Source organism: Cygnus atratus, chromosome 3 (genome assembly GCF_013377495.2).
Source record: "Cygnus atratus isolate AKBS03 ecotype Queensland, Australia chromosome 3, CAtr_DNAZoo_HiC_assembly, whole genome shotgun sequence".
Classification (NCBI taxonomy): Eukaryota; Metazoa; Chordata; class Aves; order Anseriformes; family Anatidae; genus Cygnus; species Cygnus atratus.
Window position 1 is genome coordinate 42,290,283 of NC_066364.1, and position 24,917 is coordinate 42,315,199.

Here is a 24,917-nt window from a genome sequence, read left to right on the forward strand (position 1 = left end):
GATTTATAGCCTAGTAGTTCCAGGTTTAGTAGCACATCCTGGTGTCTTCTACGACTGCACGGCCTGTTGCTAGGGGGTCTTCATCAGTCCTCTGGTGGTCGTGGGGATGAAGATCGTCATCTTCCTCTGTGTTGGGGTCATGTCTTTACTGCGGTATGTGTGTTCCCATGCAAGGAGGAATGCCATTTTGCCCTTATTTGGAGCTGGTTTCTATTGCAATTGTTAACAGGAAGTTCCCATACTTGTTTTTTTCCTTCAACAGGATATTGGGGATATAAGCAGTCAACCATTGAAACCCCCCTATCAGCAACATTTAATGAACAAACAAGGCTTTACCCATTACATTCTATACCTAGTTATCTGAGAGAAGAGGCCACCCCCGAGCTCCCCAAAACTTCCTTTCAGGTAGCTGTAGAGAGCAATGAGGTCTCCCCTGAGCCTCCTATTGTCCAGACTAAACAACCCCCGTTCCCTCAGCTGCTCCTCATAGCACTTGTGTTCCAGGCCCTTCACCAGCGGGCGTGAAGGAGGAGCACAGTCAGCTCTCCCACGTTCTCTGTCGCTACCATTGACAAATCGATGCCACATAAGGGCAGAAGGGGCCCTTAAAATGCGTGGTTGGCCGCTGTTTCAGCAGCCACACAAATTTGTCTCACTGCCTGATGGAGTTGCAACTGAGCAGCTCTACAGGCTGTGTGCCTCACACACCAGTCTGAGCCTCCCTAAATTTTTCAGTAGTGTCGTTCATCTAATTCCATAAAAGTTCCCACAAACACCCCAAAACCCTGGCTCGCGCATTAAACCAAGTTTAATTTACACTCTCCGCGCTCAAAAATAAATAAATAAATAAATAAATAAATGTAACCCCGCAGACCGGGGGCAGCCGGGCCGGGAGGGGGCGCTGTGGGCGGTTGGGGGAGGGGGGGGTGCGTCGAGGAGCTTTGTCCACGCTGGCTGCCCGTAGCTCGCCCCGCTGGGCCGACGTGGAAGGGGAGGGCGGCCATGGCGGCCGCCTGGGAGGAGATCCGGCGCCTGGCCGCCGACTTCCAGCGGGCGCAGTTCGCCGAGGTTGCCCAGAGGTGAGCGGGGCCGCGCCGGTGCCCGCAGCCCGCCGCCGGCAGGGCCCCGAGCCTCGCCCCACGGCCTCCCCCGGGCCCGGCAGCACGGCGGGGGGGAGGTTTGGGGTGGGGGTGTTGGGGTTCTGGGGGTGGGTGTGGGGGTCCCCAGGGTTGTATTTAGGTCCACGAGAGACACTGAGGCCCAGCCGGTAAACGTCCTCAGGCCCAGCGCTCTGATCCGTCCGCAGTCGTTGGGTAATTGAGATTGTGGCCCAGAACTCGATTATATTAAAAATAAACAAATAAAATAGGAAATAATAAAGAAGTATATAAGGGTAGTAAACAAAGCCTGTAAGCGCAGCCCTGCCTGCGTTCACAGAAAGGTGCAATCCTACTGCGACAGGGGCTGACAGCTGTTGGGCAGTGGAAATCACCTCCCAGCGATGACTCGCACACAAAACGCTGTGTGGGTGAGTTGTGGGGCATCAGAAAAGTAGGAACACAAAGTGACTGTCATAAAAAGTATTGAATGCAGAGAACAGCAAGTAATCAATTTATTCCCTCTGTTGAGTATTTTTAAAACGCGCATTTGAAGTTAGCGAGTGCTTGGAATAACCGATTGCGCTTTATGCTGTTGATAGGTTGTCAGAACGGAACTGTATAGAAATCGTCACTAAACTGATCGCAGAAAAGCAGTTGGAAGTAGTGCATACAGTGGATGGAAAAGAGTATGTCACGCCAGCACAGATTAGTAGGGAGATCCGGGATGAGCTTCATGTTTGTGGTGGTAAGTGTCACATCTGCTTTCCTCCTCTTGGAAGTTAATATTGAAGGCTACAGGACGAATTTGATAGTTTTCTTCAGTACCCATAATGTTTCGAAAAAGCGATCATGCTCCCTCTTGCTTCATCTACATGTGAATTTGTTTATTTAGTTTTTCATTTCAAATCTGTATTAGGCTTTTAATTAAGCATATCAAGATGTTACTTGATTCTTTTTTGCCTATGTAGAATTTCTGAAGTGCAAATGGTCTACTAACCCACTTGAAGGGAATTTTGCATTTTAGTATCTGGTCCAGATGTTTGCCCAGGACTCAGAATTTCAAAACCATTCTCTGTTCACATCATTAATTGTAATAATAATGTTTTTAAATTACTGTTGCTGATGTTTGACAGTAGCATCATACAAAGGTAAGAAGCTTGACAGCCTCTGTGATTTTTATTTCTGGGGTTTCTGTATTGGATTGTTAGCAAAGCCATAGTGTAGAACAGCATGGGATATCTTGTACTTACCATCAGTGATTTCTGTGATTTGTCAATATTTAAAGCTGAAATTGGTTTAATTGGTCTACAAAGTAGTAAAGTGTTCTGTACACAATGGACTATGCTGTATTTTAAACCTGTTTAAATATGTTTTATATACTAAAAGTATGTTTGTACTTTTTTTTGAAGGTCGAGTAAACATTGTTGACTTGCAACAGGTAACTTTTTAGTAATAAGAAAGTATATTCTTCCTTTTTTATCATGTCTGTTGTAAATGTGGACTTCATCAGTCACGCTCATTTTTTTAATAGGAGAACAGTTTATGATGAGCTGGTAGCCTTTGTCAGAGTACTGCAGATCATTTAACGCATCTGTTTACTGTTTTATGTAGAGTTCCTTTGTACTTACAGATACTCTGTGATCTGTGAAATCAGCACCAAAATATACAGATTTTTTTGTGGACTCTTCCTTTGCAGACTAAGGGGAAAAAGAATTGTTTCCCATTTAAATCTAAAATTGCAGGAGCATGCATAATTAACTTTGCATGCCTTTTTGGATCTTCCCTCTTCCTACATTAATCTCTTGTCTCCACTAACCTTTATCCTCCAGTAGTCTTCCTCTGTGACTAATTTTCCCTTCTGGCTAGAGAAAAATTACTTAGAATCAGAAAACCTTTCTGAAAGACAATTTAGTATTTTCTATTCATAGCTTTCTGCAATTTTGTATTGCATAGCTTTCTATTAACCTTGTCACAGTTGCAAAGAGTATTTTTACCCAGTGAAGCTTTATTCGAAATCACAGATTTGCAGTATATGTATATGTATATGTATATGTATGCAATACTATACAAGTATATGTATACTATACAAGTATATGTATACTATACAAGTATATGTATGCAATACTAGAAAAAAATAAAAGCAGCTTTCCTTAGGACATAAGAATATTTAAGTATAATAGCTTGATGTTTAAGAATGGTTTTCAATTTAAAATTCTTATAACAGTTTTGGTTTCTGTTTGGTTTTTTTTTAGATAATAAATGTGGACCTTCTGCACATTGAAAACAGAGCTAATGATATCGTTAAGTCAGACAAAGCTATTCAGCTTGTGCTGGGACAACTTATAAATGAGTGAGTGCTTTCAGGAGCAGCATGTATAACTCAGATCTCTTCTATTTTTTGAAACACAGGCTAACAATGAGAGTCAGCCTTTGTTGTTTCTGAGGCAAAATACGTTTTTTCTTGATTGTTATTACAGCTGCTTAGTGCTGCTTAGCTGCTTAGTTTATTTTCAAAATGGCTAGTGAGGCCAGTCTGAAGGTATTCACTGAAGCCATGGGGCAAAGGCATTCTGAATGTCTCTGCCCAGTATTCAGAGGTTTTATTTCTTACTTCTTCATGTCTTTGTGCTCAGGAGACAGATCTCATTTGTTCTGTGGGCTCGCTGTCTGCCTCAGCTGTTGACAAACCCTCTCATTTTCACCCACCTCTTGCTTTACCTCACAATCCTAAAATGTATGAGTTATTTTGTGGCTTTCAACACACCAACAAACACTGAAGTAATACTGTTATGCGGCTGTCTCCACTATTGATTGCATTGCAAGATTTATTCTTGGCAAAGAATGTGTAGTTCCTGGCTCTCTTGAAATAATTAAGACATACTATGTTTACTAAAGCCCTTTTTCTTTTGTCATAAAATGTTTTCCTATTTCTTCTTTTTTGGCAGATTCATACAAGCAGGTAAATGACGAATTTTAATACTAGCTGCCTTGGTTACAAGGCTCTTAAAAACACATTTTCACTGGCATCTTTCTCTTTTATTCAAGTAAAATAACTTTCAGTTTGTTTTTGAGAATATGCACTAGAACGAGGTATAGTGCCAGGCCAATTAATAATTCAGCAGCGGAAGTGCATGTGGATAACAGGTTGACTTTGAATTTCACATCAACTACATCTCTTATTTTTTCCCTTCATTTTAAATAAGGAGTTACCTAGACCAATTAGCAGAAGAAATAAATGATAAACTACAGGAAACTGGCCAGGTGACAGTATCCGAACTCTGCAAGGCATATGACCTTCCAGGAGACTTCCTGACACAGGTGATGGAACCCACCAACCTATCAAACGTAGAATCAATTGTGTTCACCTTCTTTTGTCATCTTTGCAATATCCGTGGCTTTAATTGTGACAGGCTGGTCGTCATTCTAAGCAGAAAAGAATTACTATGTAAAGGTTTCAGTGTGACAGCTATTGACAGATTGAGATTGATGTTTGCCTTTTCAGTATTGGGCAACATTTCTTCGGGGTCTTTTTGAGTGTTAGGAACAGAAGGATGTGTTAGACTAGTGGAAGATCTGAAAATTTCACTGTTTGACATTAGAGAGATGTAAGGGTAACTTCATCAGTCTCATTACCTAGTCAAGAGGCAGAAATACAATGGTAGAGACTTTTCAGTTTATTCAAGAAAGGTAAAATAAATGTAGTTTTTTGAATCTGAAGCCAGACATTCACAAAAACTATTTACTTCTTTAAATGACTATCTTAAGTGCTTAAAAGGATTAGGGAGAACCGGGGACTTTCAGTCAAGGTTGGATATTTTTTGGAAGATACTTTTTTCAAAGGGTAGTTCTGTGGCGTGTTAAGTGAGCAGTCATATTAATTACAACTTGCTGGCTCTTAATTTGTGAACAGAATTCCTCTAATGTTTGTTAGATGGCTAGCTTCTACAAAAAACATTTCTAAAAATTATTGTATGGTTTCTCCTTTCTTGGGCAATGCTGAAGATTTAGTTCACTTTGCACATTTATGAAAACCTCTTTTGTGTTTATTGTTGCTAATTTACTTCTTGACTGTTTGAAAAAATGGTTAGTGAATTTCTCTGCCTCTAGTTCATACAAAATAGATAGAAAGGTTAAAACTTAGTTTTGATTGTGTATCTCCAAACTACATGGATTTCTTTTGCAAAGTTTTCTGTCAACATCGGATACATACATAGTAATCCCTTTAAGACAGACAGAAGAGAACATTATTAGGAAAGCTGAATTCCCTGATTTGAAGTGTGGGCTACAATGGCATCAACATACATATAGTTAGACACATTCTCAATATATCTAATAATTTCCAATTGTAGTCCTCCTTTTGGAATGTTTTGCCTTTTTCAGCAAAACTATCTGGCTTATCTGTTAATACAGATTTTTGAATTCGTTTTTGTTTAACGTTGCTTATCTGCAATTTTAGCAGTCATCCCTGCTTCTATTTACAGGCATTATCCAGGCGTTTGGGTAGAATTATTCACGGACGACTAGACCAGGAAAACCGTGGGGTGATTTTCACAGAAGCCTATGTTTCCCGGCATCGAGCACGCATTCGTGGTCTCTTCAGTGCAATTACTCGGTAAATTGCTGCACCTGCAACCGCATATTAAAACTTTTTTTTTTTTCCATAGTTCTTTACAAACCAAATTCACTTGAGACTGAAAAAGAAAAGAAACTCATGGATAGCTTTCTTTAGGTATAGTTCAGTTCTGGGAGAGCAAGGAAAGTATAACTGAGACACATTTACATTTTTTGACTGAAGGTGTGGATCAGTGGGGTTTTTTTGTTTGTTTGGAGAATATATATCCTTACTGTCATTCCCCGACTCCCCAGTCAGTTTCATATTAACATCTACCCAGTACACATTCCTATAGGAAATGTTTCGTAATAGATCAAAAATCTTGTGTGTCAACTTGCATGAAGGAAAAAATGTCACTTATGGTAATTACCATAGCTCTGTTATATCTTATAATTTCATAGTAATTTACAATTAAAACCTTGTAACCTGTGTTAATTGTCAGTATAGCAGAGTGGGGCAAAGATACTACATAGTTTTGTCCATCTGGAATAACCTCTTGTTTCTAGATTCTCCACATCCATTTCAGGTCATTTAGTCACATTGTTTTGTTTTTCTTTTTTCCAAGGCCTACACCTATAAGTAACTTGATCACTCGGTATGGATTTCAAGAACATTTACTTTACTGTGAGTTTCATTCAGACTGTTTTGTATTCTCGTTAGTTAATTCGTAGATTCTTCATTAGCAGAAGTGCACTTTCAAAGAACATTTTAGTATATACCACTAATTCTGGAGTAAAGAACAGTATGCTTCTCTCTAGTATAAAAAGCGTTAAACATTTTGTGCTATCTGTAACTGAAGAGATGTTCTCTGTATCTAAAGCAATGAAAGCATATAGTAATGAAATGCCTCTGGGGGTAGGATGATGCAAGAAGTACAGTACTCGTTTTGTCATCTGTTTCGTTATTTGCCCTTAGCTACTGGCAATTTTATCAGTGAAGCACACAAAAGGGGACAGATTTTATGTATCCAAACAGCATTAACTGCTCTGGATTTTATTTATTGACTTTCCTCTCTGATAGCAGAGGCAGAGCTTTTGTTACAGTCATAGTTAAATGTCTTTATATGCTGAGAGATAAAGCATACTCTTAAACTGTTTACCTTTATTTTCTGCAGCTCTTTAAATAGAAATTCATAAAGATTTCCTGTCCAACTGCTGAAACTTGTAGGCAGTACTTAATTGTTTCTCACTTCTAATATTTCAGCTTTTCTTTGGCCACCAGGAATCCCCTCCATCTGTTCAAGATGATGCTTCAAGCATCATTAGTCTTGTGTGTTGGCTGACCAAGTGTTGCAGCTGTTCAGAATCCTTTAATGGTTTTCCATCTCTTCTCATGAAAGTTAATCTCTCTCTTCTGTTTGAGTCTTTTTGCCTTCGGGGCATTGCATGCTTGAGCTCCACAGGAAAATCTCTGCTTACCTTCTTGCTTTGTTACAAGCTTCTTCATTACAAATGAAAATCTTAGCAGTTAAATCAAATCATATAAATACCCTGCTTTCATATAATCAATTTAAGGTTTTGTTTTTTCTAGGAATGTGCTGCCCAACTGTTGAAAGGGAAGGTTGAAAGGGAAATCTGCTAAACTGCATTATAGCAATGTTTCAGCAGGCAACAAATTTCAGTATACAGTTAGCCTTTTTACAGGCTCTGCAAGTACATGATTATGTATTGCTCATGTATGATGTTAATTTGAATTGAAGTTTGAGTGTTTTCCTGTCACCAACAATCATCACAGTTGCTAAGTGTGTTTCTAGTACTGTCTCTTTTTTTTAATGAGTTAGTTCATCTTTTTATTTACTTCTTACTGTATTTCATTCCCTCTGATGTTTCATAAGTTTCAAAGAACTTTTTATTTATTGCCAGAGCTCATTTGATCCATTTTTCAGAGATAACGTTTCAGTTCATAGAATCATAAAATGGTTTGGATTAGAAGAGACCTTAATGATCATCTAATTCTACCCACCCCTGCCGTGAGCAGGGAACCCCCTTGCCGCAGACAGGGAAAATAATTGATAATTATTGATAATATTAAAATAATCAATAGAACTCAGTAATGTTTCACTAGAACTTCCCACAAATGTTGGAAACTTGAAAATATCTTTTCAATGACTTTATTTATACTCTGTCTTTTATGTTTGTCGTTATTAGCAATGTGTTTTAAAGTAGCAGTTGTGAGTTTTGCCTCTTCCAGACAAAACTGCTGCAGAACTTAGCAGTTGATTTATTTTATTTTTTAATATACCTAGTGACTTATGTTCTGCTTTTCCCTTTTCATAAGAGGCAGATCATACATTCCCATGTGCCTTTAACGGAATGAAAATGCCATAGTTAGCATGAAGAAAGGTTTAGTACTTTGGTTCTACCAAATACCAGTACATTCTTTGTAGGCAATATTTGTTCGTTACAAGGGGTTTATTACTGGCAACATTGTGAACATTGTAAACCATAAAGATGGTAAAATTGTAAAATTACTCATTGTAAACTGTATGATAGGTGCTAACATTTATGCATTTTAGATAGCAATTTTTCATGTCTTTTTAGTATGTTCAGATCTATTTTCCGTAGTGTCTAACATGCAAACAGTGAATGCAAAGAGAACACTAGTAATAAAATACTCTTATATTGTATTGTCTGCCCAGAGAACAAGCCTTTTATGACTGCGTTTCTTAAATTAAAGGCCGAAACTGTCCAGACCTATGTTGAATAAAGAGACTTTTGATCCTGCCGTAGTGGCTCACTCTTTCAGAACATTGTATGATTTTGTGAGCTTTTATCAAGAAATTCTTAGAAGCATTAAAAATAATGGATAGAACTTGGTAATGTTTCATTAGAACAAGCACTTGTAGTTTGGTCTCTAGTTTCTTTCAATTAATAGTAGAAAGAAAAACAACCAATTAAGGGGAAAAGAAGAAACAAAACGGGGAAAATAATTGCTATGTTTAGATTAATGGATGCATCAAAATAGAAAATGTTGCTTCACTTGTTTTTCTTCCTTTTAGCTGTGCTAGAAGAACTTGTTAACACTGGTCGTCTAAAAGGCACTGTGGTTGGTGGGAAACAGGATAAGGCTGTGTTTGTTCCAGACATCTATGCCAGAACACAAAGCAACTGGGTGGATTCCTTTTTCAAGCAGAATGGTTACTTAGGTAATTAATCTTTTTTCTCTTGGATAAAATATCTTTCTAAAGTTAGTATAGGTGTTTAGTCTTACTCTAATATAGGTACTATCTAGTGTGAAGCCTTGCAAGTATAAGTGGTGGTAAGTACAGTTGATACTCCTTTTAAAAGACTGTGTTGCTTATAATTATGTGTTACTTCAGCAGAAGGAACTGTATTTCAGCAGAGAGAACCATACCGCTAAACAGTAACTTTATTTCACACAAATGGTGTTAAAAATGCTACTTCTATTACTGTTCTGGAAACATTTCTTAAATAGACTGCTTATGGTGGACTTTTCAGGTGGTTGTATTTGGCCCACATAGTTGGGAATTTTAGGTCAGGTATCCAGATTGCAAGCAAACTTTGACCATTGGTTGTCCTGATAGCCAAGCATGCAGTGCACAGGAAGAACCTTTTCCACAGTAAGATTTGCAGAACTGGAGTTGATAATACTCATGTCCTATTTGAATCCAGATACGTCTATCTGACTTAAAGCTGACTGATGCCTGGTGATGGTATTTTAAAACGGGAGCTGTGGGAAAATGTGGACCTGAATAAAAAGGGGAGTGTACCCTTATGGTCCCAGAGGGCCATTTATTAGTCCTGCATTTTGAAAAATGTCTTGCATTTTGAAAAGGCTCAACATACTTTTCTACATACTGTAGTACTTTTAAGTGTTTCCGTAATACTGCTCAACTAATAGAGTATCCATCAAAGTCTTTGAATGTTTTTAGAACATCTAAGTTTAAACTGCCAAATGCTTTAAATGCTTTGCTTGTGAGGCACTGAACAATTCTACGAGTATATTGGGTTAATTTTAGAAAACATAAGATTTTGACATTTTGCATATTGTAAATATTGTTAATGCTATGTTAGAATAATTTGGGAAGATGTCATTGGAAAGATAAATTTAATGGTGTAAGAATCTGAAAAAAGCATTTTTTCCAAAACTTGGACTGAAGTCATGTCCATGGTTTATTCTTCATATTTCTATCAACTGCGTTTAGCTGTAGCTTGTATTGAAGCAAGTTTTAGGTCAGCATCAGCTTGAAGTTGCACTTATGCATATAGAAACTATACGTAATTCTTTTTTTCCTGCTTTTCTAGAAAATTGCTACATAAATCTTGTAAGTAGCATGAATAGTATAAGAAGATATTTAAATTTAACGCATTTCTAACTGTTTTATAGAATTTGATGCGTTATACAGACTTGGAATCCCTGACCCAGCAGGCTACATTAAAAAAAGATACAAGTCCGCAAAACTCTTATTTCTGAGAACAGCTTGTGTTGGTCAAGAAATTGTGGATCAGGTTGAAGCTTCCGTAGAAGAAGCCATCAGTTCTGGAACCTGGATAGATGTAGCAGTAAGTGATCCTTTCTGTTGTTGTCGTTGGATTTATCTGCTTTGTCTTATTTTTGTGTCAGATGATATTTTATTAAAGCTACATGTATGTTTAATGTAAATCCCATGTTGTCAAACAAAAATAATCAGACAAAATGTCATAACAAATAAAAAAAACTTTATTTTCCTTTACATTGGTCTGAACAAAAGCAAAGGAAGGCCGTGTCAGTATTCACTTGATAGACACCTAAGACTAACTTTTCATTTTAAATTTAATGCTAATGTTTTTTGCTAGAGAACAATATATCTTTTTTTGGTATTCTTTTGGAAAAAGCCTTAAACTGAAGTCTTATGTAAATTTCAGTAAGTTTATGTAAGTGTTCAGTAAGGAATATTAGCCATTTTGTCCTAGGTAAATCCTTATTTTAGGCCTTAGACTATCACTTTGAGCTGCATTTTGAAGAAATTGGTATGCTTTTTCCCAGATGTAGCAGTGGTGTTTTGGGATGTTAGGAGATTTAAAATAGTGTTTACTCTTAAATTACTAGTTTAATTTTATAAGTGAAATATATTTTAAGTAGCTAACAGCAAATCTGTGAGTCCTATTTATCCGTACACATGTATGTCTGTCCATTCTAGAATACGCTATTGTATGTAAATGACTTTTATGTTCTTTACCCTAGACTCTTCTGCCAAGTTCATTGTCGGTAGAAGATTCTGGAATTTTGCTTCAACAAGTGATGAGATCTCTGAACAAAAACTCTTCAGGTTTAGTCTTCAGTGACACCATTGTGGTCAGTGAGAAATTTCTAAGCAGCTGTACTGATCTATTTTCTGATATGATGAAACAGAAGGCTGAAAAGGTACAGTTTTTCATTGGTCAAGATGCTACGTTGAGTTTTGGACATAGTTTGATTGTCTTTCTGTTTGCTGTTACCATCTTTTTACTTCTCATCTGAAATACAGCTTAAGAAGACAAGCAAAAAATTAGGAAAGAATTTGCGTATGCAGTTGGTGCAGTTTAGTGTATATCCAGTTTTGCTCACGGAACACCATCACAGTAACAGTATGATCAGATACTGAGTTTGGAGAGAAGACTAAACGTGTCTTCATGTGTTGCTCTTGGAAAGCATCATGTTAGATTAGTATACTTTGAAATTGCTAAATGGCTTAAACATTCCTGTATGCATCTTTTGTTGCTGTCTGTATCTTTCCTATTAAGTTCATGTTCTTCATTGTAGGAAATGAAAAATAACCCTGTTCATTTAATCACTGAAGAAGATTTAAAACAGGCTTCTGTTTTAGAAAATTCAAATGCTAATAAAAAAGACAAAAAAGATGAAAGAAGAAAGAAGGCAACAGGTAAAACATCAATGTTTTGCTTATGCAAAAAAAAATGTTTAGCTTTAGAAATACTTAAATATGAAGTTATTCTGTTTTGTAGTCCATTAGTTTCCTCCAGTCCTTTGCTGAAGATATTTAGGAAACAATCCAACCACTTGTCATGATTATACTGTAGTTGTGAATGTATCTGAGCTATGTACATGAGAACTCATTTCAGATTCAAAGTACAGATGAAGTACCATAAAGAAATCCTGAGTTAGTCCAGTACAAAGCACATGGCTCTAGAAATGGAATCCGTGTTCATTTATTTGTGTATATGGTATATTCACATAAGAATGAGTTGTGTGTGAGGTCTTGTAGAACCAGCTCAGAGACATCTGTACCACTTTTTGCTACGCAGTGCAGATATGCTCTTACTCTCTACACTTTCAGAGATCCAGAAAAATTAAAATATTTCTTAATAGTCTTCAGAAATTACTTCCAAAATCGCTCAGTCTAACTTCAGAAATGAGATACTAAGGTGTGTTTTTTTTTTTGAGAGAGAATATTATGCTTCTTTTTTGAGAATCCCATGCCAATAATTTTATGTTTGCATACATAACAGTCATTTGGAGTTTCACACAATTTACTTTATGGTATATTGTGTGTTAAATTAATTCCATGCTTTACTCCACTTGTCTGGTGGCTGTTTGGAATAAATTTTAATTTGAGGGAGAATAAAAATATGTAGTTTTAAAAACCCTTTGAAATCTTTCTAGTTTTTAAAACATTTTTCGGACTAAACACTGTATTTTCAGTTCCAGAGACTTTACATGACTCTTGTGTTGCCACGGCACAGCTGAGCAATCTATGTTGAACCCACATGCAGAGTTTTATGTGCTATTGAAAGCAACAGAATTAGAGCACTGATGCATCTAGCTTAATTGAATATACTCATCTGAAAAATAAAATATAAGATTCTACTCTTAAAAAGGCCATGACTGAGTTGGCATGGAAACTAATCTTACTCTTGCCACAAGAGACAGCAGATTTTTCTAGGCCATAGCTGAAGTAGAGAAGCTTGAACTTTAATTGAACCGTCATAAATAGAATGACTTCAGTTTCCAGCCTTCTGAGGATTAAAGTCTCTACTGAGCAGGTACCGTTTGGAGTTTTATTCATATCCACAGATAACATATGCTGCACAGTAAGCAAGACTACCTTGAAGTGTTTTTGTATTGATTGTTATGTGTGTTACCTCACAACATTCAAAATCATGGTTTAAGGATTAGGTGTTGCTGCATAATGGCAAAATGTGGGTGATGTCACATTGCCTTAACGTCTTGTCTGTGCAGGTATGTCTGCTGTGCAAGTGGAACCTGGCATGGCCTAAGTGTTAACGCCACTGGTACAAATATGGATTCTGCCATGTACTTAGTGATTTCAAGATAAATTGTCAGTTGTCCACTTATAATGCTGTTTGTAGCAGTCTCTTACAAATAAGTATATATGGACGCTGCAGAAATGATCCTTCCTGTAGGTTACAGTCCATCCTGTTGTCAGAAACTATGACTTCTTTTCCAGTTGTAGTCTCACTTTCTTCATTGCTCTCTGAATGAGATCCTGACTATGGATTGTGGCTTTTTAGTGTGGCTATTCAAGTGAAATGCAGGATGAAAGTAGCTTGCTTTCAAAATAACTAATACATTGCACACTTGACAGTTTGTATCTGCTCAGCTGAATGCAGTCACATTTTAAATAAGTTTGTGAAAAACATCAACTCTTGTTTTATGGAGAGGTCAGAAACTCAGAAGGTCTCACAATGTGCTGCTAGATGCTACTGGACAAGTTTGTTGTTCCTGTAAAGTAATGCTATGCAGTTAGCTTTCTAAGTAGTAGCATCTTGCCCTTGTGTTTCCTTTTCTCAAATGGTGGTAGTACTGTTAGGTAACATAGTAATTTGAAACCTTGGACCTTATATTTAACTGGAAAAATAATTACTTTAAGACTTAGTGCATGCATAGAACTAATTATTCTGGAGTTTAAAGTCAAAAAACAAGGGAACGAGCAATAAAAAAGGGAGCAAACAGCTAAGCAACTTACACTGTGCAGAGGGAATGTTTTGTACATTGAGATGCTATCTGCAGTGTAAATACGTGGGTTACAGCACCTATGAACTAAGTAATTTGTTGTTTGTCGGTACTGGATCATCTCATTGCTTCACAGTGAAGCAATGGAACAGTTGAACAAAAATTAGTGTTCTAGTTAATTGAATGCACATTTTCAAGAATATTTTGGATAAATGCTTACTATGGAGGATTATTTCTCTTAAAGTCAACAAAGTTGCATTATCTGGAATATTTTTGAGTAACTTGGTTATTCAGCATCGCTGAACAAAATGCCAAATGTTTACTAAAATGTTATTTTCAGCCAATAGAAAATCTCCCATTACAAAATTGAAATTAGTATTTCATCTGTTTTCATCTGGAAAAAGACATTATTGTGTTGTTTGTTTGTTTTTTTAATAGCATACATGGTTAGTATTTGTGTCTATTTGTGACACTGGCTTAAATGAAGCTTTCACTCAGTATGCTTTTCTTTTTCTTAAGAATGAAACTTATGACACTAGTATTCTGGAATATGTATTGTAGGTTACCTTTCAAGTCGGGTTGACTTTTCATTTTTTTTTTTAATTTAACTTCTAACAAGTACTGCAGATAAATTACTGTAATATTGTGAACTTTTAAGTGCTAAGAACTGTGAACTAAGCAAGTAATTCTCCACCAGAGGGCAGTGGAAGTGTGAGAGGAGGAGGAGGTGGTAATGCTAGAGAGATCAAGATTAAGAAAACCAAGAAGAAAGGAAGGAAGGATGCTGACAGTGATGAAGAGTCACAAACAACTAGCACAGGTACGTCATTTTATTTTGGGCACTATCTGTTCATAGAGACATGTTTATATCACTTGCTTTTCATCATCTTTGATTTCCACACTATCTTGGTAAGGTCAGGTAAAATATCAAAGAATATGAGAATACTATTCAGTTAGAATTATATCAATGGATGTAATACTGCTATTTACGTGAAATGGACATATTCACTGAATAGTATAACTTAGTCTTTGAAAAAGAAACCGAAGTAATGGAAGATAAAGCAGATATTTTTAAATTTTGATTTTATGTAGGAAATGGTTTGGATTTCAGGATGATATTAATGTATATAAATACCTAAAGGGAGGGTGCAATTAAGACAGAACCAGGCTTTTCTAAGTGGTGCTCAGTGCCAGGACAGGAGGCAGTGGGAACCAACTGGAACACAACATGTTTCATCTGTTCAGTAAACACTTTTTACTGTACAGATGATGAAGTGCTGGCACAGGTTGCCTAGAGAGGTTGTGGAGTCTCCTTCCATGGAGATACTCAAAAGCCATTGGGACATGGTACTAGGAAAGCAGCTCTGAGTGGCCGTGCATGAGCTGAGGGGTTGGACCAGATGACCCTCCAGAGATCCCTTCCAACCTCAACCATGCTGTGATTCTGTGATAGGGATATTGTAGTTGGTTTCTTAACCCATGCTGAATTATGATAAATAAAGTAGTTCTCATCCAGTTCCAAAGCTTGGTTAACTTAAACGAATCATAGCATTGAAACGGTACTTAAACATTAGTCCTCATAAGCATAAAAATACAGTTTTAATATTTTAAAATAAGATTCATCTTGTGTTAATGAGATTTCTACATCTGAGCTAGTTACCTTTGTAAGCCTACATTTTAGTGGCAGAAAGTAGGTATTTTGAAGGCCCATCAGTCTGACTGGTTTTAGATGTGTATTATAGGAGGAGTTTGAATCACTCCCTGCTGGTGCCCATTTCTCCTTGCCGATTGTTAGGAGAAGGAGCATGGAGGCTTCCTCATAAGCAGATGCCTACGTGGTTAGACTTTTATTAAACAGTGGCTGTAAATGAAACAGTGATAATTATGTATTACTTATTTAATTCAAGTACCAGATGTGTGCTTCCATTTTATATGTAGTATCTAGACTTCTAATAGTGACTGCAAAACACTTTTAAACATATTTGAAGTTTTGAGGCACAGCATCTTAATTTTGGGTGATACCACTCTCATAGTTTCCTGTAATTCACATATAAATGAAGTTATTTTTCCAGATTGATGAGTTACTGAGTAACACAGTGTCAAATCAGCCTCTTTTTGTGTGTGACCTTTCATGTTTTACAGTTGTTGCTAGTTTTGCTGTGTTGTAATAAATAGACTGAATTAAATAGTGTGTGATGAATGCTGTTTGATTAACTTCATTTGTGAGTTACTTCTTTTACAGGAGAAAAAAAATACTCAGTCGTCATATTCGTGAACTAAAATCCCAACATAAATTCAGATGTAACCATTCAAATATAAATAACACCCTTCCAAAAACTGGTCTAAGTCTCCTTTCCATCTGTTTTATATAGTCTTGTATGTTCTTCACTGCTACTGTAGCACAATTGGGAGAATCATTGATTTCCTTTCATTCAGTTACCTTTTGTGCAGAATAACCCTATTTTATCTTGCAGCTGGAATATGTAATGCCTGTGCTTTTCCAGTTCGCCGTCATCATCCTGATCTCATTCTTATATGTAAAAACTAACATCTGCAGCATATTAGGTTCATCTGCATATTGCCCCCCCAAAAAATACAGATGCAATAATTTATATGCATTTACAAGCAGCATAGAAAGTGGTCTTAATACCAGAAAATACCAGAACTTCTTGTCTGGTTTAATTTTCTTGCTATATCCCATCTGAAATTTTATGTAATCCTGAACTATAACCTCAAGTTGAGGATACTCTCTGTTATATGATTGTCTACATTACTAACTGGGTTTAAAAAAATGTCTTGTGAAATCCCTCAAGTAATAATGTTCTATTCAGTTTTGACATTTAAAAAAAATCTGTTTGGTCTTAGTGACGTCATCCTTCCTGAACTAATATATGGGCCAGGCAGTTTGAAATCTTCTACCAAAATGTTTTTGTGTATTTCTTAAGTTGCCCGTAACAGAAAATAACTGTGATCAAAAGGGAGATTTCATCAATTTTTCATATGTACAAAATTTTATTGTCATCTATAGTCATCCTTTTCTTTGCGTTGTTGGTAATGTATTTCTTCTGAGGAGGTTTGAACTTTGAGGTGTTTCAATGTCTCATGCCACAGAGTAACTAAAGCAATGTTAAGTATAAAGTTTTGACAATGAATGTTGTTTATGGCTACTACAGATAGGAATAAGCATCTGGAGTTCCCTTTCATGACCCAAGAGGAAATTCAGGATGTTTTAAAGACCCATATGCAAGACTGCCCTGAGGAGCTTATTACAGAACTTGCTGAACATCTAATAAGGTAACTTCTGTAATTCAAACAGAGTTAGAAAGTCTGTGATTCATTTCAGATGAATCTTCTCTTGATTCTGTTTTCTTGTTTAGAAAAAAAAAAAATGATGGAAGTGAATCAATATTCTCTTTCTGTACAGCTCTGTGTTATATACTTCCTTTAGTATTAGAAAGCTGTACTGTCACAGTAATGAGAAATAATGCTTCTGCCAAGCTGTAGGAAGTTCTGTGTCCTATGTCAGGAAGAGATTTCAGGGTCACGGTTGCATTTCCACACCCTTACACTGTTCTGTGTTGGGATTTCACCAGTGCCATCTTGTGTACAGCTCTTGTATGTCCCCTGTCCTTTGTGGCACTACTGGCACTTGTGTAACTGGATGGTAAGCTAGGTCAGCAAAGATGAATAATCTATTTTAAAAGATGTTCCATGAGAGAGAGAGATAAGTGTATGTGTTCCGGGCAAAAAGGACATGAGAAGACCATAAGAGCCCCTTATGGGCTTGCTTTATATCATCATTCTGTGGCTTTTAAGTCCCACTCAGTCTGTCGTGACATAGCTTTCTCTATTGGTATGTTTGGAAAAACCTTCAACATTTTTACACTTTGCTTAATACTTTTTTTTTTTTTCTCCCTCATCTTCCCTGTTCTAAGACCTCTAACAAAAAGTTATCAAGAAGTTGTGCGTTCCGTTTTTACGTCTTCAACATCTTCCTCTGGAGCTAGCAGAAGACAGACTATGAAGGACTTGCAGGAAGAATTCTCAAACTTGTACAACAACATTCGGTTATTTGAAAAGGGAACAAAGCATTTCACAGGTATAATAAATATATAGTTAAAATGAATGCACTCCTTCAAGGATGTTGAATTTATTCCAGAATCTACATTCAGAGTCAAAGAAGAGCAACAGTTTTAAGAAAATGAAAACTTAGGGATGTATTTATAATGTCTAAAACTGACCTCCTGCAGGAGTGCACTGCTTTGCACACTTACTGAAACACATTCTCTTTATTTCATATCCACAGTCTTTGTTCTGTCCAGGTCATTGTGTATTCTTGTCCTTTCTTCCAAAGTGTTTGTGTCCCTTTTCAGTTTTTATTCTGTCTACTATGTTTTTTAACTGACTTCACTCTGTCACCCCTGTAACTAGTGAAAACACTGAATAGCACCTGACTCTTGAGAACTCCCCTCTCAACCTTCTTTTGGTTTGTATTGAAAGTAACCTCTCCTTGTAAGTACATTTTCAAAAAGGTGTAGATTCATTTTGCAGTGGGTTACTCTGTAATGTCTTCTTTAGCTACCTATATTTTGTTACAGAAAGGACTTCTGTTACAAGCAAAGACTTGTGGCTTTTTTTTTTTAAATTGGTTGGAAACAGAAGTGCTGAGTTACTAACAGGCCAACCCCTGGTCATATATATATATATATATATATATATATGTATGTATATATACATATATATACATATACAATATATATATATATATGTATATATAAAATATGTGTGTATATAATGTGTTTATGTATAATATATGTAAATTAGATGTATGTTATTTTTATGTATGTGTGTGTATATATATACAGCATTTTCCTAATGCTGTAAATGTTTCCAAGATTCTGTGCTCTGAGTTTTCTTTGAAACTTTCCCTGTGGAAAGCTACAGCAAAAGAAAATATTAATGCACACAAAACAAATAAATGTATTTGTTTTGCATTTGTTTTGTATACTTTGTATTTTTTGTATTTTTTGTATTTTGTATTTTTTTGTTATATTTTTGTTAATTTTTTTTGTTTTTTGTATTTTGTTTTGTATACTTGTATTTCAAATGTGTTTTGAAATAAATTTAGTTATTTCCCATTAGCCTTTGTTCGTGTACACTGGTTCTTTTTTTCCTAAAATTCTGCTATTTCAGTCTTATGTCACATGCCTGCTCATGTAACTGCTTGTCTTGTTGACTTTTCTTTTTCATACTTCTACTTGTTGATTGGTAGAATCAACACTGTGTTTGTTCATTAGTAGTTCTTGTTCATACAGATACACCTTTGAAGTACTAACTGTGCATTCAAATGCTCTCACAGACCTGAAAGTCCACATTTTCACTGAGGAATGAGGAACTGTAAATGGGGGAAGATTCTCTTCACGTATCTAGATAACTTTCTTGTGCTACTCTGGGTTGATAGAGTCCATGATTTAGGAAGTGTTGTGATAACTCTTCATATGAATCAGCTGTAATAAGTTACTTTCCCACTTTTAATCTTCTTTTTTTTTAAACAGATGAAACTCAGACTAACCTTGTCAAGCACCTGTTGAAGACTGTCTGTACAGACATTACAAATCTTGTTTTCAACTTCCTAGCATCTGATTCAATGATGACAACAGAAAATTATTCTGCCATCACAAGTGAGGTATGCAGCGATCAGTTCCTTTTTGCCAGTCTCAAGTAGATCAGTGATATTTATTTAATATTTAATTATCTTCTGTTTAAATATGCCTACAGTTAAAATAGTAATTCGTATTGCAGATTGTTTCCATTCTTCTCTCATACAGGTCAGGACCAAGATTTTAGGTAAATTGCCAGAAGACACCAAAGGTCCTTTAACTAAACTGCATACTTCTCTGAATGGCAAGGTAATGTATTCCAGAATGTTTTGAGCTCAGATTTTCTGTTCTGGTGATACTATGTTAATAAACAGCTGAAAGACATAGTGTAGTACATATGGTGCTGCTGCTTTAAATGCTGAAGGCAAAGTCATCTTTTGAATGTATGTAAGTCAGTGAGAGTAAGTACATTTTCATATCTGTGAATTTTAAGAGGTGAAAAGGTGATCTTACATTTTGATACTGATGGTCACCTGGCTGTTTGCTTCCAGATGGACTCTAGTGTATCTTTTATGCATAGATGAGAAAAACAAAAGCTGAATCTGCAGTTTAAAGTGATCGATGTTTCTTGAATGTACTTCCTGAAGCTCCTGATGTTCTCCCATGTATTCTTTAACTAGTATTCCTGGGTATTTAAAATAATAAAATAAAAAACAGATTATGGCAGTCGAAGCATAAAGGAACGCAATTTATTATTTCTTATATGCAAAAGGCCATTCTTAAAGAAGAAAAGTCTATAGAGAACTGTAGAATGAATTCCTTTTTAGTATTTCATTTCTAAGACTAACATTACAATACAGTTTTTGTATTTAAATACATGAACTATTGGAAGATGGATAAACTTAATTTTTATTAAATATTTTTTTTTCCTACCATAGTTTATTCCAAGTGTATTCATTGTCATGTGTTTGGGCGATTAATTATGAACAGTAATTAGCTTATTTTGTAACCTGCTAAAACAGATTATTACTTTTTTTTAATAGAGTTTAGAAGATTTCCTTTCATACCTTGATTCTGCAGCAGATATTTGTGATATTATGGTGAAAAAAGGAGACAAAAAGAAAGAAAGGTATCTTAATTTTATTTATTCTGTTTACACTGTGTGAAATGTAGCTTTGTTGATGCACAAGTGTCAGATGGTTAGTTTGGTAGCAGTCACACAGAATGTGTAAGAGGCAGTCTTTCTTTCCAAACTGTTTAACTGAAAAATACAAAGGAAGGCAGCCCTAATTCCATGGGAGAAGGCAGAGAGGAGAGTTTGTATTTACCTAACATGCTTGGCTGACTGGTTACTACAACATAGCAGTGTAGGTTCACTAGGGAGTTTTTCAAAATCTGAGCTACACCAGGGCTTCTTGTTTGTTCGTTTGTTTTTTTTTCATTATTATTATTATTATTATTATTATTTCCTTTCAGTGTGGAGTTTCATATCAAGAACTGGTCGATCAGAGGAGAAAATAGCATTATTAATGTTAGAAGAGCTTTAGAGTCTATTTGAATTATTATGAGACAGAATGGGAAACATATTTTAATCTAATACATTCCTGTTTCTTAGGCAAGTCTTGTTTCAGCATAGACAAGCTCTGATTGAACAGCTAAAAGTAACAGAAGATCCAGCTCTTGTTCTGCACCTGACATCAGTACTGTTATTTCAGTTTTCGACCCACTGTATGCTTCATGCACCAGGGAGATCTGTACCACAGATCATTAATTTCCTAAGCGGCAAGATCCCAGAGGTATTCCTTTCTAGCCTTTTAGCGGGAAAGCACATTTTTTCTATGACTAAACATAAGAGTTGTGCCTCATACTGACTCCTCCTGCTATATAACACTAGCACCTTTGCTTTTCATGTCTAATCTTTATGTGCAGAATATGCAGTTTGTCTGATCTGTGTTTCTATTCAAGCATATCGTTTCAGGAATCTCTTTTCAACATTTTTTAAATAAAATTAAAAATCCATCTGTCATCAGTCTGTTCTGTAGCTTTTGCCTTTGTCTGTAGAGTCAGCTATCCATTATGGAATGTTAAAAATCAATGAAAATTCTTAAAACTCTCTTTTCTCCTACCTAGAGCGAGAATGTTTTTGAACTTTTCTGATTCAGTTTTAGGAAAGATGTACCTCTTCAAAAATAAAAAGTTTCAAATTCTATATCTAATCAGCCAAAACTAATGGTGTTTACTGACTGCATTGCTTTACTGCTTCAGTGGTTAATTGTCCTGTTCCCTCAGCATGGAAATACTTTCATTTTTCTACCTGTTTCATGGAATTTAGGTTAGGTAGCAAAATACCTTGATGGAAATAGATGCGTCACTAACCTCCGTTAGATAAGAATGGAAGAATGTTTATTGTTTTAACATTTATTCTTCAATTAATTAAAAGTTTGTGTACCTTCTCCGTAATGTTGACATTTCTTTTTGTTGTGCTTTTTTTTTTCCCTCAGGATCAGCATTCTCTATTAGTCAAATACCAGGGATTAGTAGTGAAACAATTGATCAGTCAGACTAAGAAGACTGAACAGGGGGACAGTGACAAAACAGAAGAGGACGAAGGAGCAGATGCCATTCGGAAAGAGCTCCAGGAAATCACTACCTCTATCAAAGATCTTGTTCTCAGACCTAGAAAATCGTCTGTAACAGAGGAATAAAATGATTATTGAGTACATCCACATCCATGATATAGTCAGAATTTATTTTTTTTTTTTTATCCTGAGGGGAAGGGTAGGAGAAAATGCTTGAAAACCTTTTAATATTTGGCTTCTTGCAAATCACAGCCAGGGTACAGAGCTGTTGTGTGATAGTGACAAATAGAGTTTTGTTTATGTACTACTGCAGCATACCTGTAACACGCATAGTAATGCATTAGATGTAGGTGTGACAGAGTGCAACTGTGGGCACTTTGGGTATGAAAACACTGCTTTTTTAATTGGCGACTTCATATGAGACCTCAAGAAATGGTTATTTTTCATATAACACTATTCTGTTACATGCTTCTAGTTATGCTCTTCTGATTTGGATTTATAGGATTGCATATAAGTTTATATAAGCGTATGTATCAATCTCAAAGACGAGTTTTGAAATGGTAATACTGCTATAAATGGTGTACAAATGAAAAGCCATATTTACTTTTTGATATCAAGCTGGATATTTGCAGCTTCTGTTCACTAAACCGCAAGAGTAAAAACACTGAGTACAAGTTTATATTCCTAAACTTAAGTGACTCAGTATTAATGTGAGTTTCTAAAGGTACTGAAACCTTTCAAAAATCAGCACACCCATACTATTCGTGTATTAACATCCGTAATAGCAGCTCATTTAAAACTTGTAATTGGGACAGAACAGGCAATAACCTTTTGCACTGATATTTTGAGGGTGGAGAAATAATGTTGCACCTTCTTTATTTAACATACTATATGTTATTTAGTCTTGTTGATTTCTCAGCCCAGTTCCCTTCGCAGTTTGAAGCACATGCTTGCATTCTGGCAGCTGCCTTAAGGGAACTTCTGGTATTCTGTTTACCCTGAGTTCCTTAAAAAAAATTTCAAAGGTAACTTTAAAGATATTTTTACATAAACGTTATGGACTGAAATTTGTTTTTCTAACCTGAAATAGCTAAATATTGTTAAAAGTGTTTCCCTCAAGTTTTTTACCTGCCTTATTTTCACAAGTACTTTATGTATTCAGGAAAGCAGAAAATGTGTACATTAAATAAATTAGAGTTCTGCCACTATTTATGACATAAAACTTGTCATAACACTATGTCAAATTATTTTCTAATTTGTACTTAAAATAAGATCGTTTTCAAACCAGAAATATTTTGGTTGTATCAGATCCTTCTTAGCTTTATATTACTTCAGTAAGGCCTATTGGTTTCACATGTATAATTCCAGGTTTTTGCATAAAATCAAATTTGAGTACTAAGACAAGAAAGCATACTTTTCACTGAAAAAGTTGTTCACCCATACTTTCCAAAATTCTTTGATGATGAAAGAAAGCAAATATATTCTGTGCAAGTCCTACTTTGTTTAAATACCGTGTTTTTCAGCAAAACAAATACCATTCATGTATTCTACATACTTAATCAAAATTATCTAAAAGCCTGAAATTAGAACAACAAAAAGTTGATGAGGTCACTTATGGAAACTCAGATTAACCAAGGTTGAGTTAATTTTGATAAGGTAAAAATTATAAAAGTACGTTATATTTAATGACATTCACATCATAATTCTGATCTTTTACCCACTGTAAGACAAAAGCAGTGTGCCGGTTGTAAGGCAGAAGCAAAGGTAGTTGTTTCTTTTTCTTTGGATGGAGGCTATCTTAGATGACAATAAAGGACAGTGAGGAATAAGAGAAAAGTAGTGTTCTGGCTGTTTAGCTTTGTTTAAGAAAAAGTTTGCATACAGTGAATAGGCTTGATTTGTTGTTATTTAGCCAGAATAATTGCAATTTTCCTATACTGAATGTAAACGATTTTATATAACATGGATCTATTTTGTAAATAGTATGCTATATGACATTCTGTATGCAAATATGAAATTATTTTAATAACATTAAATAATGAAGTATTTAAAATGCATTTTGTTGACTTAACCAATGGTTGATGATCTTGCAACTTGCAGCTTTCAAACAGCAGTCAGTTATATGCACTGTTTTATATAACATGCTGCTTTGAGTGTCCCTGTGTTTTTGTTTGATTCTGTTTTATGCTGGAATAATAACTTATAAAATCTACTAAATCATGCATTAGAGTTGCTATATGGTAGCCATTATTATAAGAATTATAAAAATATGTGTATTCTTCTAACTAGATGAGAAAAAGCCACTAAAATTCAGAGGTCTTTTATGGTTACTAAGAATTCTAGGACACACAGGTTGGAAAACCTTCCCACAGATACTTCTGTTGTCTCTTAGATATGGAAAACCAGTCTTTAGTTTATGAAGTAGACATATCTTGAAAGAGAGGGAAAAAGAATATTTATAATTTCCTGAATATTATGCTAATTTGTGGGTTTTACCCTCTCCCTATGATAAATTAAAGGTTGGACTTGGTGCTTAGGGACATAGTTTAGTGGGTGACATTGGTAGTAGGGTGATGGTTGGACCAGATGATCTTGGAGGTCTTTTCCAACCTTAATGACTCCATGGTTCTGTGTATGTGAGTGTAAGAGTATTTTTGTCTTAGAGGTTCAGTTCACAAAACAGAAGTGCCTATTGGCATATCTAGGAAAATGAAAGGGGATGCACAATATACAAATCAACACTTACTTTGGCTTTAAGTATTTAGTGTAAGCCTCTTGTGTCCTTCACCTTAAACACCACCATTATAGCTTCTGTGAATACATGTACATACATACAAACATGTATAAACAGGCTTTTCATAGTCTCATTTGCTGCTCTCAGCAAATTGGAGTAGGTGCATTAACTGTAGGTGGAAAAATATCTTTCTCAGCAGTAGCCTTTCTTTTCCCCATTACTAAGTGGCAAATTGCAACTTTTGTAGCTGGTTATTTCAGGTTATTTCAGGTCTGCTGGAAATAAGTGAACTGGCGCTCTGCTGGAACTCGCAGCCTTCTTTCCTGTTCTCTTGGTTTGCAACATCTTTGAAACAAAAATTGGCACAAGTTTCCAAAT

General features: G+C 35.8%; 1 protein-coding gene across 1 annotated transcript; it reads left to right on the top strand.

Annotated features, from left to right (window-relative positions):
* The first annotated feature begins 876 nt into the window (after nucleotides 1–876).
* On the top strand, nucleotides 877–23,862 carry UFL1 (UFM1 specific ligase 1). Its single transcript, XM_035561722.2, has 19 exons — nucleotides 877–1,079; nucleotides 1,700–1,845; nucleotides 2,510–2,538; nucleotides 3,353–3,450; nucleotides 4,304–4,418; nucleotides 5,582–5,712; nucleotides 6,278–6,336; nucleotides 8,711–8,857; nucleotides 10,060–10,235; nucleotides 10,897–11,076; nucleotides 11,455–11,575; nucleotides 14,324–14,446; nucleotides 16,800–16,920; nucleotides 17,562–17,725; nucleotides 19,182–19,312; nucleotides 19,455–19,535; nucleotides 20,270–20,355; nucleotides 20,842–21,022; nucleotides 21,728–23,862. The coding sequence occupies exons 1-19, from the start codon at nucleotides 1,003–1,005 to the stop codon at nucleotides 21,929–21,931; spliced, it is 2,370 nt and encodes a 789-aa protein (XP_035417615.1). The 5' UTR covers nucleotides 877–1,002; the 3' UTR covers nucleotides 21,932–23,862.
* The last annotated feature ends 1,055 nt before the right edge of the window (nucleotides 23,863–24,917 follow it).